The following is a 13,668-nucleotide window of genomic DNA, read 5'->3' on the forward strand; positions in this document are numbered from 1 at the left end:
CATCTGTCATAAGAGAAGAAATAAGTGACTTTGTTAACTTGACATGTTAAAACATATATGTCACTAATATATGCTGGGATGCTATAGTTCATGTTTACCTGGATTTCAGTAAAACATTAATAAACTCTCCCTTGGTATTTGTATCAGTAAACAAATAGATTAAAGCATTGTCAGATGGGTCCATAGTTGGTTGGAAAACTGTTTTTAAGGGTTGTTATCAATGGCTGCTCTTCGAACTGGAGGGAAATTGTGAAAAGGAAAATAATATTTTAACCTGCATTAATAATTTTCAAGACAAGAGAAATAATAGTCCCACTATATTCTGAACTAGTCAAAATTTATATGGAGTATTACATTCAGTTCTTTACATCTTTCCCAGAGCATGGAGGAAAACTAAGATCATTGCCATTTTAAAACCCGGTAAAGATGCCTCCAATGCCAGGAGCTACTGACCAATCTCTCTCTTATGTCATCTATATAAAGTCTATGAGAGGATGCTATTAAATCGATTAGGACCTGTCATCGAACCTAAGCTTATTGCACAACAAGCAGGTTTCAGACCAGGGAAAAACTGTACAGGTCAAATTCTTCATCTGACTGAGCATATCGAGGAACGCTATGAAAAAAGTTGCATTACAGGAACAGTTTTTGTGGACCTTACGGCAGCCTATGACACGGTGTAACATAGAAAAATGCTGCATAAAGTCTACCATATTACCCGGGACTTTGACTTTACAAAAACTATCCAGACCCTCCTGGAAAACCGTAACCTTGTTTAACATCTTCACGAACAAAGAACTTTATATATGCTGATGACCTTGGCCTTACAACACAAGCAAAAGATTTTGAAATAGTTGAAAACCAACTCACTAATGCCTTGAAAGATCTCTCCAGCTACTACAAAGAGAACCACCTGAAGCGTAACCCTGCCAAGACACAAGTGTGTGCTTTCCACCTACGTAACTGTGAAGCCAACAGGAAACTAAAAGTTACTTGGGAAGGCCAAGAGCTTGAACACTGTTTCCATCCTAAATATCTTGGTGTCACCTTAGACCGAACACTAATATATAGGAAACACTGCATGAACACCAAACACAAAGTAGCTGCACACAATAACATCCTGCGGAAACTGTCTAGCAGTGCATGGGGTGCAGACTCACAATTAATGAGAACATCAACCCTGGCCTTGTCTTTCTCAACTGCAGAGTACGCCTGTCCTGTTTGGCACAAGTCTGCCCATGTGAAGCAGGTGGACATAGCACTGAACGAAACATGCAGAATAATTACAGGATGCCTTAAACCTACACCTGTTGATAAACTCTATAAGCTAGCTGGCATTGCCCCTCCTGACGTGCGACGGGAAGTTGCTGCTAACTGTGAGAGAAACAAGGTCGAGCATTGTGAAAGCCACCCACTGCATATCTATCAGCCTCCTCCCAGTAGACTCAGGTCAAGGAGGAGCTTCATGAGAACCACTCCTCTTGATGTCCCCCCAGCAACAGCAAGGGTGTCCCTCTGGTCAGCTAAACCAGGCAATCCCAACTGGCTGCCCCCCCATGAGGGTCTGCCTCCAGGGGCAAACCAAGAATGGGCAACTTGGAAGTCCCTAAATAGACTGAGAAGCGGAGTGGGCAGATCAAAAGACAACCTGGCAAGATGGCACTACCTGGAGGAATCCTCCACCTTGTGTGACTGTGAAGTTGAACAAACAACTCATAAGTATGCTTGCCCACAATGCCCTGCCTCATGCACGGAGGAGGAGGAGGAGTTGTCTAAAGCTATGGACAATGCGATTGCTGTTGCTTGCTTTTGGTCCAAAACTATTTAGCTGTTTGTGATTCCTTTATTTTATCACTTTTTAACTTATTTATTATGCAATGCTTTTGACACGAAATAAAAAATAAAAGTTCTTTACATCTCATTTTTAAGACAATTTGGAGCAGTTTCAGAGAAGGGTAACAAGATAAATATGAGGCATGGAAAACAAAACACGAGAAAAGGTTGAAGGAGTTTATTATGTTGAGCCTGATAACTGAGGGATGACATGATTGCACTTTAAATATTTAAAAGGTTGTCTTACAGAAGAAGGTGTAGATTTCTTCACTGCTGCCCAAGGCAGTAAGATCAGGTCCAATCTTTTTACAATTATCAAAGGATAGGTCTTGTTTGAGCATTAAAAATAACTTTCTGAAAGTAGGAGCTGTTTTACAATGGAGAAGTGGTGCATCTCTTTCTTTGGACATCTTCAAAAGAAGTTGGGGATGCTGTGATTGGATTTCCTGTATTGGGGGAGGGGTTGGACATAATGGTCTATGGAGCCACTTCCTACTTTATGGTTTTATGATTCTATGACTATAGAACTTCGTATAGTCCTGGTTTTGGGAAAAGAAAGGGTGTAGATAACAGTGAGGATCATGAAGATACATGTTACTGAATACATGGGTTGCTATTCATTGTTCATGCATTTAATTCTGCTGTATGTTGCAACAGGGAAAAATGTATCTGAAACATGGGTCAGATTTCTACATGGGCAATGTAGTTAACATTTTTTATAGCTAAGTAACATTTGGAGAGCCCAAACCTACTTTACCAAGCATCTGTCAATTGGTGTATGGGTCAATGGCTTTTCCCCCCCCATTCCCACTAGTGAGCGGAGCTACAATATTAAACTATGACAAGGGGTTTGTTTCTGATTGTCTCAGGCTTGCTTACTGCTGGCAGGAGAGTGGAAATGTCATCCTTGTTCCTTTTAACTGCCAGCAGAACAAATCTTCTGATGCCTGGTAAAGTAGAATTAGTAAGGCAATTATGATCTTGGCACTACTCCCACAATTCTGACTATATAGGTATCATGGTCATGAATCAGTTACAGAAGTGTAACTGTAGATTGTGTTGATTCCTAAGACAAATTATTTCCAATTTCAAGAATAGTTGTGTGATAATTTTGAAATATTAAAATACTGAATACAGTAGAGTCTCACTTATCCAAGCCTCGCTTATCCAAGCTTCTGGATTATCCAAGCCGTTTTTGTAGTCAGTGTTTGCAATATATCGTGATATTTTGGTGCTAAATTAGTAAACAAAGTAATTACAACATAACATTACTGCATATTGAACTACTTTTTCTGTCAAATTTGTTGTATAACATAATGTTTTGGTGCTTAATTTGTAAAATCATAACCTAATTTGGTGTTTAATAGGCTTTTCCTTAATCTCTCCTTATTATCCAAGATATTCGCTTATCCAAGCTTCTGCCGGCCCGTTTAGCTTGGATAAGTGAGACTCTACTGTATACTGTAGTTGCACATATGTTGATCTCGTGTAGGTTAAGGGCAGGTTTTGGAGCCAAAATTAAGGAATCTGATATGATCCATGGGTAAATTGAGTGTCATTCTGTGGAGAAAGGAAAGTCCCAGTGCCACCCCAGGGGATCTGTTTGAGAACATGACCTTTTATTTACAGTATTTATTATTTATTTACAGTATTTATACCCCACCCTAATACCCCGAAAGGGACTCAGAGCGGCTTACAGAACACACATACAGCAAACATTCAGTGCTGATTATACAATTAACAAGGACAGACAACACAAATATAGGTAAAGGCAGGTTTTCCCATTGTATTTCCAGTATCTTGGCGGCAGTGCTCGTCTCTGGCCATGGGGGAGTGGGTGCTGTCGCTACATCTTCCATCCCAAGAAGCACTTTTCTTAAAGATGTTCTTAAGGGTGCCCTTATTACCTCCCCGCTAAAAGCTGTACCTATTTATCTACTCACATTTCTGCTTTCGACCTGCTATGTGGGCAGGTGAGCTGGGACTAATGGTGAATGCTCACCCCGACCTAGGCTCGATCTGCCAATCTTTCGATCGGCAATATTTTTTGCAGCACAGTGGTTTAGCCTGATGTGGCAAGCCTGGCCCCTCCAAAAAACCCTTCAAAGCTGAAGCTCCTCTTGTAGTATACAACCCAATATAATTATGCTAGGCAATAGTTTCAGTTGTTAGACTGAATAACCTGCAATCTCCAATCTGTCAGGAAAACAGATTTGCCAGTGCATAAAAACAACAGATCTTTATAAATGTTTTTTCAGTGCTCAAAAAACATACTCTCCCATAAAATAACTTGTTTCATAGCATGCACTCAAGAGACAAAGTGAAGTAGACTTTGATGGAAATAGCATATTTGGTTTACTCACAACCCTCCAGTTTCAAATATCTTTGAGATGGTTCCCTCTCAACGAGCCAGGGAACCTTTTTACTTTGATAAAGGGATGGCAAGTTTTTTTAAATAAGAGCTAAGGTTTAGTACTTACATTGACCTGTGGATGAGTAGTTCTTTTTAGTCAGGGGAGCAGAGTGTTGACATAAGTATACAGTAGTAGTTAGTAGCTGCAAAGGATGTTTAGACTTGGGAGGGGGAAAGGCCATTTAACAATTGAAAGTTTTAACTTTCAATATATTCTGAACAGATGATATATTTTCGTTATACTTTTCCTTTTGGAGCTGACATATTTTAGGACATGTAATTGGTTTTCCAGCTTTATAAAGTAATTACAACTTCAAGCAAACTTGTTATCCCTTTGATTCTGAGTGGTGTAAAATAGACAAAATGTTTTCATATACTATTTGTTATTAAGGGTTTTTCAGGAGAGTTTAATCTAAGAATGCCACTTGATTCAGTTTTCATTTCTAGCTTAATATAAATGTTGGCATTTTTGAGTGTGCCAATTTTTTTTGGAATGTGGCATTTTTACATGAAGTAAATCAAGAGGCAGCACTAAAGGAATTTATTCCTTAAAAAGTGTAGAAAGGGCTTAGGTGAGTCTGTGGTTTTCATGTTTTCTCTTTCTTCTCCTTTCACACTATTATGGCTCGGGTCCTGCTTACTTGCGTGACCTTATCTCCCTCTACAAACCAGCGGGAGCTCTTAGATTTATTTATTTACAGTATTTATATACTCTTAGATCTGCCGGGGAGGCTCTTCTCTCGCTCCCGCCTCCATCGCAAACACAACTTGTGGAGAGGGCCTTCTCGGTGGTGGCCCCCCAGCTCTGAAACTCTCTCCCTAGGGAGATTAGATTAGCATCTACCCTGGCCACATTCCTCAAAAATTTGAAGACTTGGATGTTCCAACGTTCTTTCAAACAGTAGGTCTGTTTTTATCACCATCCAGTCTTAACTATTTACTGCCCTAACCTTCAGCACTTTATCCTACTCCTGAATCTCATTGCACATGCATGCCTTCCCTGTAATTTCCTAATAGTCCTGATGCTCGCTGATGTATTTTATGAATATTTTTTTTACTGTTATTGTTTTAATTTGTATCCTGTCGTTGTATTGTCTTATCTGTTGATTGGGCTTGATCCCCATGTGATCCGCTCCGAGTCCCCTCTGGGAGATGGAAGCGGGTTATAAATAAAGTTTTGTATTATTATTATTATTATTATTATTATTATTATTATTATTATTATTATTATCTTATGACACAGCAAACAAGATAGATATGCTGGATTTCGTATCACAAAATCACAAGTCGAACACTTCCCAAGTGTCTAGGACTGTGTGATGTTTATTATTATTATTTTATTGTATGACACAGCAAACAAGATAGACATGCTGGATTTCATATCACAAAATCACAAGTCGAACACTTCCCAAGTTTCTAGGACTGTGTGATGTATTTTCGGATGATGCGCGCAGATCCCAGTAGGGTGGCCTTTTGCAGTTGACAGATCGTAATTTTGTCGATGTCTATTGTTTCCAAATGCCGGCTGAGATCTTTTGGCACGGCACCCAGTGTGCCCATCACCACCGGGACCACCTGCACTGGTTTCTGCCAGAGTCTTTGAAGTTCAATCTTGAGGTCCTGATAGCAGCTGAGTTTTTCCTATTGTTTTTCGTCAATGCAACTATCATTGATGGGATGGCGACATCAATGATCCAAACCTTTTTCTAACTATGGAACAGGCCACTTTCATACTTGGAAAGCATGTGCATAGTTTAATTAATTTTTAATTAATGTGTTGATCGGAATTACTGTAAAAAGTATAATAAATTACTAGGCTTTAGTCAAATGTTTAGTCAATCTTGATCAAAAGCTAAAATAAAAACACATCAGAACCCTAAATTCAATGTCATGCTGTTACTTCTTGAAAACTGGTACCATAGTCACTATACCAAAGTTTTTCAGATTTGTTATGAGTAGATGAGATATACCCATCCTGATCCATTGATGGGAGTGGATACTGCCTTTTTGGATCCTGGCCCGTAGTTTCAGAATGTAGATAACAATCATGCTGCGATTATCTATTTTTATTGGTTTGTTTATCTTTTTCAAGTGTGGTATAGGGTTCTATTTTTTCAGACTTTTGATTATATGCATTTATGTAGAAGCACCAGGGTTGACAATTACCTGCCTCACAGTTTCAAGGAACGGTTTTGGCCCAGCTTACCTGTCCGAACATACCTCCCTCTATGACCCACCTCAAAGACTAAGGTAGTTGTGGGAGGTCCTGCTTCCGCCTCCCTCCTGGCTTTCAGAAAGAAAGTAAAAACGTGGCTATGGGACCAAACCTTCAGATAGTAATTGTAGTGCAATAAATTGATACGGAATATGTCAATGACAACTGGAATGGCTCGGGATTACGATCATGGGACTGCGTGGTTTTAATAATTGGTGTAATGTTTAGATGTTTTAATTCTTTGGTTTTAATATAAATGTTTATTTTAATTGTATGTTGTTTCTATGGCCTATGTGTAATCCTGCTCTGAGTCCCCTTCGGGGTGAGAAGGACGGGGTATAAATATGGCAGCCTTAGTTTGCCAGAGGAACAATCAAATACGCTCAAAATTGACTGCAAATGCAGCCATTGACTTCTACCATGAATCCCCCACAGCTTGAAACACAAAAAAAAAACCCAACCATTTTTCCTGCACTGTAGGATAATCAGGTTTAGAGTATCATTCTACTAATTTCTTCCAAGGCAGGCAAAATAGCTCTGATTTTGAGCAGCTTAGCCTAGACCTCTTGCTATAATTCCCAATATGAGCTAAAGTGTTTCACTATGCAAAAAATTGTCTTCCATTGTGAATGACTGTCTGGGATGTGCTCGTGTGAAAACTGAGCATTTTGAGAATAGACTCATATTTCTTGGGACTCTTTCCTCAAGTTGTTACATCCTCTGCACCACACAGTCTTTACTCTTGATATTCTCATCACACTCCCTCACTCTTCACCCACATATTTGGCTCACAAGAAATGAAATGAATAAGAAAGGGAAATTGGAATATTGTTGCTAGAGTAGCTTTGAACTAGCAGTACTTCTATTGCTTTCAAGTCTGCTTTTTCAGAGTGCATCATTAGGGCAGTACAAAACAACCAGGCACAGAGTACATACTAGTTGAATGAACTGGATGCTGTGCAGCATTGATTGGTTGTTGGGATATTTTAAATTAAAATGACTGATTAGTCCCTCTATAGTTAAGGGAGAGAATGAGCCTTGGTTATGACAGTTTGGGGGTCAGTGATTTGTCCTAAACATAGAGTAAGTGATATCAGTTTCTACCAAGGGAAAAAAAAGATTTATATGTTCCGGTCTATTTTGTCACTATCACAAGACAGTGCTTGTGTGTGTGTGAAAGAGAGGGAAGGAACAAATGTGTGGTTGTATATATTTATATGAATACTTATGTCTGTGATATTATTTGTGCATGATTCTATCTTTATACAGAAAAAAAAGTAAGACAGGTTGTAAACACATATTATTTATCTGTGTTCACAATGAATATTTGGAAGAGAAGAAGTCTTGAAAATAATCCCTTATCTTAGCTAGAATAAATCATGGGATATAAATATCCTAAGTTCTATTTTTAATAACACCACATCATATCGTATCAAATTTATTAATGTTCCTTATTAAAAGGCCAAGATCCTACATGTCAGCATAAATACATTAGTGTACCACTGATTATGCCTCAACAATCTACCTTTGCAGGCCAGCAGTGCCCTAACCAAAATGTTTTGGAAGAGTCCTGGAAATGCTGTCTGCCTTGAGAACAGGCAACTGGAGAGATCACTAATGGTTGTACCACAGCTTCTTGTCACAAGCCACCCTGCGACCCAGAAGCATGCAGTGGAAATCATTTCCCAGTCCTGTAATCTCCAGTGTCTCAGAAACACTTTGTTCAGGGAATTACCAGCCTGTAAAGTAGATTGTGGGGTCATGATCTGTCATTAATAAAAACAGGTTGCTAACCTGCAATGGTAGGTTGGTGTGTCAAGTTCAGCCTTTTATGACTGTAAATCTGAGTCCGCAGCAATTAGGGTGTTGTAGGTCTGGCTTATGATGTCACAATTGCTGAACAGGTTATAAGCCATTTGTCTCTGTGTACATCCATGTCAGTTGTATAGTTGAGGATTTTCCAGGGACAAAAGCTCTTTGATCCAGAGAATACTTTGTGAATAGAAAAGTAGATTTTTTCAAAATTCTTCCTTTTTTTAAATAGCCAATTCTATATTACTTGAAAGGATCTTTAGTTGCATGTCTTTAGTAACTGCATTGGGCATATATTTAAATTATATAAATTTGTACAAAGTTTTAGCTGTTGTTCTTACCTTACAAAAGCAAAACAAAAAACAAGAAACCAACCCTGTTATTCTTCTAGAATGTCAGCTGATGAAAACAGAGCGACCGAAACCAAACACATTTATTATCCGATGTCTACAGTGGACCACTGTGATAGAAAGGACATTTCACGTAGATACACCAGAAGAACGGTGAGATATATTATGTAGGCAGAGTTATTTAAGAGAGAGATTTCTGTATCTTTTAATTAAGGCTGAACTGTGATGTATTCAGGCTGTGTGCATTTATTACAACATTTATGCATTGTATGACTTACGCGTTACATAAATATTCCTAATTTCAAAACATCATATTCTGTGTTTTCACAGCATTTTAAGTCTGCCCTCCGACCAATGGTATTTGCTTCTCCCTGGTGGTGTGACTACATGCAGTACTACTGGTAGACTTTTGCCCATGTCAGACTTTTGCCGAGGAGCCAGATTAAGGGCCCTTCCAGACAGGCCCGATATCCCAGGATCTGATTCCAGGTTTTCTGCTTTAATCTGGATTATATGAGTCCACACGGCTTGATAATCTGGGATAAACAGAAAACCTGAGATCAAATCCTGGGATATAGGGTCTGTCCGGAAGGGCTCAAAGTGTGACAAACAGCACTGGATAATCTCTCAGAGAAAACAGTGGTGGCAGCATAGCTAATACTTCTTAGTACTTGTGGGAGGGATTGTATACCTCCTTTGGAAGATACTTTACTGTGACAGACCAGTGATAAGACAAATAAAAATGAAACAATAGAATGCAAGAAGATGAAACTTCAGGGTTGGATGGCCCTCAATTACTGAGATACAACAGAGGGCAGCTAGGAATAGTACTGTGGCTCATGATGCAACTCTACTTAGGTGGGGAGAATGCTCAGCTGTTGACATGTTCAGAGGAGAAAGGAAAGCCCAAAGCTGCGCAATGCATATGACAGAAACATAGAATCTGAGCAATATGAATCAGGGGAAGCAAGCCATAGGTACTTGCAAAGAATGGGATGTATAAGTATTGCAATATCTGGGGTGAGCAAGCTGAAAGACAAGGGCATGGTATTTTGAGTCAGATAATTACAGAGTGTTTAACTCAGGAAATGAAAAGCTAAAAAGAAATGGGGTGGTATTTAGAAGGCCCCTTTACACTGATTAGTTGATGCAGTTTGAAGCTAGCTTCCACCAGAAATATATACTACAATAATAGAGCTGTTTTAGTGCACAGTGTATTGACTAAAATCTGTCAACAAATATAGAAAAAAAAATGACCCATAGGTTGGAAACATTTAATATTTCAGTCCCCTAGAAAGAGGACACCAAGAATTGCAGTAACCACAGGACTATTACATTAATATCCCATGCAAACAAAGTAATGCTCAAAATGGTATAACAGCCATGTTAAAAAGAGTGTTCAGTGTCTTTCCTGATTTGTGCAATCTTTACAGCACAAACTGATATTATTTTGAAATTGAGGATAAGGAGGAGGGAAAAGAAGCATGGGGAGAGAGCATATACACAGAAAGAATTACTCAGTAAAGCAGTGGTTCCCAAACTTATTTGTCTTGCCGTCCCCTTTCCAGAAAAAATATTACTCAGTGCCCCCTGGAAAGGGGGCGTGGCTTAGAGGGGTGGGCGTTGCTCCTGCTCAAGAGGGCGGGGCTGAGCCTCTCCCCTAGTCCAAGAAGCAGGGCTGGGAGGGGGAGGTGGGCAGGGCCACAAATGGGCGGCCAGGATTGGGATGGGCGGAGTTACGCACTCCGAGGCAGGGCTGAGCTTCTATCCCTGACCTGCAGCGCCCACCCCCATGTTCTAACAAGTGCCTCAGGGGAGGTATACAAAAGCCCAGCCCTGTTTCGCGCTCTTGGGAAGAGGCCCTGCCCCCGCCCCTAGCCCCGCCCTTTGGTCCTAAAAGGCCTCTCAGGAGAGGTATAGAGGCTCAGCCCTATCTCGGGCTCTTGGAAGGAGGCCCCACCCCCTTGCCTAGCTCCGCCCTCTGTGTCCCAACAAGCACCTCAGGAGAGGTATAGAGGCTCAGCCCTGTCTCGGGCTCTTGGGAAGAAGGCATGCCCACTCCTCTAGCTCCGCCCTCTGTGTCCTAACAGGCGCCTCAGGGGCTCAGCCGTGTCTCTGGCACTTGGGAAGAGACCCCGCCCCTCCCCTGGCCCCGCCCTCAAATACACCTGTGGCCATCACCGCCCCCCTGGATCGCTGCAGTGCCCACCAGGGGGTGGTAGCGCCCACTTTGGGAATCACTGCAGTAAAGGTCCTCTCCATTCAAGTGAGCACTGTTTTTTTGCCATTTTTTTTCATGAAGTGCCCTTCGTTCACTAGAAGAGGATGAGAAATTCAATCCTTGTAAAGACGGTTGCCATAACTATTTTGACTAATAGAGATTTCCACATCCTTCAAATGAACAATTCCATTCACTCAAATGGGGTGGAAGCATGGAGAAATTTTCTACTGAAATAATTGTTGAAAAGGGAAAGCTGTTATTTCTAGTTATGAATATTTCTGTGTCATTATTTGCCCCAAATCCAACAAAGCATTACATTAAAAACATAAGAGACAGAACACTATAAATCAAAAGTATCACAGAAAAGTAATCCATAAGACTAAAAGAGACATTTATGCAGAGATTTGCAAAAAACTTCAGTTCTTAGGAAGAATTGTTCTGTTCACTTCTGAATATTTGGTCCAGTTGGATCACAGCCTAACGGGAAATCAGATTGTAAGAAACAGTGCATACAAAAAGAGAAAAGACAGCATGAAAACTGAAAATATTGGAATTTAGGGTTGTTGTGTGTCTTTCGGGCTGTGTGGCCATGTTCCAGAAGCATTCTCTCCTGACGTTTTGCCCACATCTATGGCAGGCATCCTCAGAGGTTGTGAGGTATGGAGAAAACTAAGCAAAGAGGTAAATATATATCTGTGGAAAGTCTAGGGTGAGAGAGGTCAGTGTGAATGTGTGTAGTTAATCACTTTAATTAGCATTGAAAAGCTTATCTGCTGTCTTCTTCCTGCCTCTGGGGCATCCTTTGTTTAGAGTCGTTAACTGCCCTAGGTTGATTCATGTCTGGAAATCCTCTGTTTTTAGAGTATTGCTTTTTATTTACTGTTCTGATTCTTGAGTTTTTTAATACTGGTAGCCAGATTTTGTTCATTTTCATGGTTTCTTCCTTTCTGTTGAAGTTGTCCACATGCTTGTGGATTTCAATGGCTTCTCTGTGTAGTCTGACATGATAGTTGTTAGAATGGTCCAGCATTTTTGTGTTCTCAAATAGTATTCTGTGTCCAGGCTGGTTCATCAAATGCTCTGCTATGGCTGATTTCTCTGGTTGAATTAGTCTGCAGTGCCTTTCATGTTCTTTGACTCTTGTTTGGGCGCTGCGTTTGGTGGTCCCTATGTAGACTTGTCCACAGCTGCATGGTATCGGGTAAACTCCTGCAGAAGAGAGAGGATCCCTCTTGTCCTTCGCTGACCGTAGCATTTGTTGGATTTTCTTCGTGGGTCTGTAGATAGTTTGTAGGTTGTGCTTCTTCATCAGCTTCCCTATGCTGTTCCCTTGATCGTGAAGGTGTCATCGTGAAGGTGTCATCTACGTATCTGAACCAAACAGTTGGCTTTTTTGGTGCTGTTTCTAGTTTCAGTGGGACACTGGATTCTATGAACAGAAGGATGGAGTGGCCATGGGGAGCCCTCTCAGCCCAGTAGTTCAGATACGTAGATGACACCTTCACGATTTGGAGCCATGGAGAGGAAGAACTCAGCAAGTTCCTGGACCATCTTAACAGCATCCACCCAAACATCCAATTCACCATGGAAAAAGAAAAGGAAGGAAAACTGCCATTTCTAGATGTTCTGGTCATCCGCAAACCCAATCAACAATTGGGCCACACAGTTTACAGAAAACCTACACACACAGATAGATACCTTCATAAAAACTCCAACCATCACCCAAGTCAAAAAAGGAGCACAATCAAAGCCCTGACAGACCGTGCACAAAGAATCTGCGAACCTCACCTCCTCCAAGGTGAACTCAACCACCTAAAATGGGCTCTACAGGCCAATGGATACTCCACCACAGACATCAGAAGAGCTGCAAGGCCAAGAACAAGCCATGAGAGTCAAGAAAAAGATCCACCCAGAGGAAAGGTGTTCTTACCATACATCAAGGGAACTACTGACCGCATAGGGAAGCTGATGAAGAAGCACAACCTACAAACTATCTACAGACCCACGAAGAAAATCCAACAAATGCTACGGTCAGCGAAGGACAAGAGGGATCCTCTCTCTTCTGCAGGAGTCTACCGGATACCATGCAGCTGTGGACAAGTCTACATAGGGACCACCAAACGCAGCGCCCAAACAAGAGTCAAAGAACATGAAAGGCACTGCAGACTAATTCAACCAGAGAAATCAGCCATAGCAGAGCATTTGATGAACCAGCCTGGACACAGAATACTATTTGAGAACACAAAAATGCTGGACCATTCTAACAACTATCATGTCAGACTACACAGAGAAGCCATTGAAATCCACAAGCATGTGGACAACTTCAACAGAAAGGAAGAAACCATGAAAATGAACAAAATCTGGCTACCAGTATTAAAAAACTCAAGAATCAGAACAGTAAATAAAAAGCAATACTCTAAAAACAGAGGATTTCCAGACATGAATCAACCTAGGGCAGTTAACGACTCTAAACAAAGGATGCCCCAGAGGCAGGAAGAAGACAGCAGATAAGCTTTTCAATGCTAATTAAAGTGATTAACTACACACATTCACACTGACCTCTCTCACCCTAGACTTTCCACAGATATATATTTACCTCTTTGCTTAGTTTTCTCCATACCTCACAACCTCTGAGGATGCCTGCCATAGATGTGGGCGAAACGTCAGGAGAGAATGCTTCTGGAACATGGCCACACAGCCCGAAAGACACACAACAACCCTGTGATCCTGGCCATGAAAGCCTTCGACAACATATTGGAATTTATATTTTGTGCATGTGTATTCTGTCATATCCCTATGCCTTTTTTTGAACAGTACATTTATG

At 40.8% G+C, this 13,668-nt stretch overlaps 1 protein-coding gene across 4 annotated transcripts in view; it reads left to right on the forward strand.

The window, feature by feature from the left end:
- akt3 (AKT serine/threonine kinase 3) overlaps positions 1–13,668 on the forward strand; it is a 219,739-nt gene that overhangs the window by 159,001 nt on the left and 47,070 nt on the right. For all 4 annotated transcript variants that reach the window (XM_062974929.1, XM_062974934.1, XM_062974932.1 and 1 more), the window contains one exon: positions 8,665–8,776. In XM_062974929.1, coding sequence (XP_062830999.1) covers positions 8,665–8,776 — 112 coding nt within the window. The remainder of the gene's footprint in view (positions 1–8,664; positions 8,777–13,668) is intronic.

This window comes from Anolis carolinensis, chromosome 1 (assembly GCF_035594765.1).
Source record: "Anolis carolinensis isolate JA03-04 chromosome 1, rAnoCar3.1.pri, whole genome shotgun sequence".
In the NCBI taxonomy this organism is placed as follows: Eukaryota; Metazoa; Chordata; class Lepidosauria; order Squamata; family Dactyloidae; genus Anolis; species Anolis carolinensis.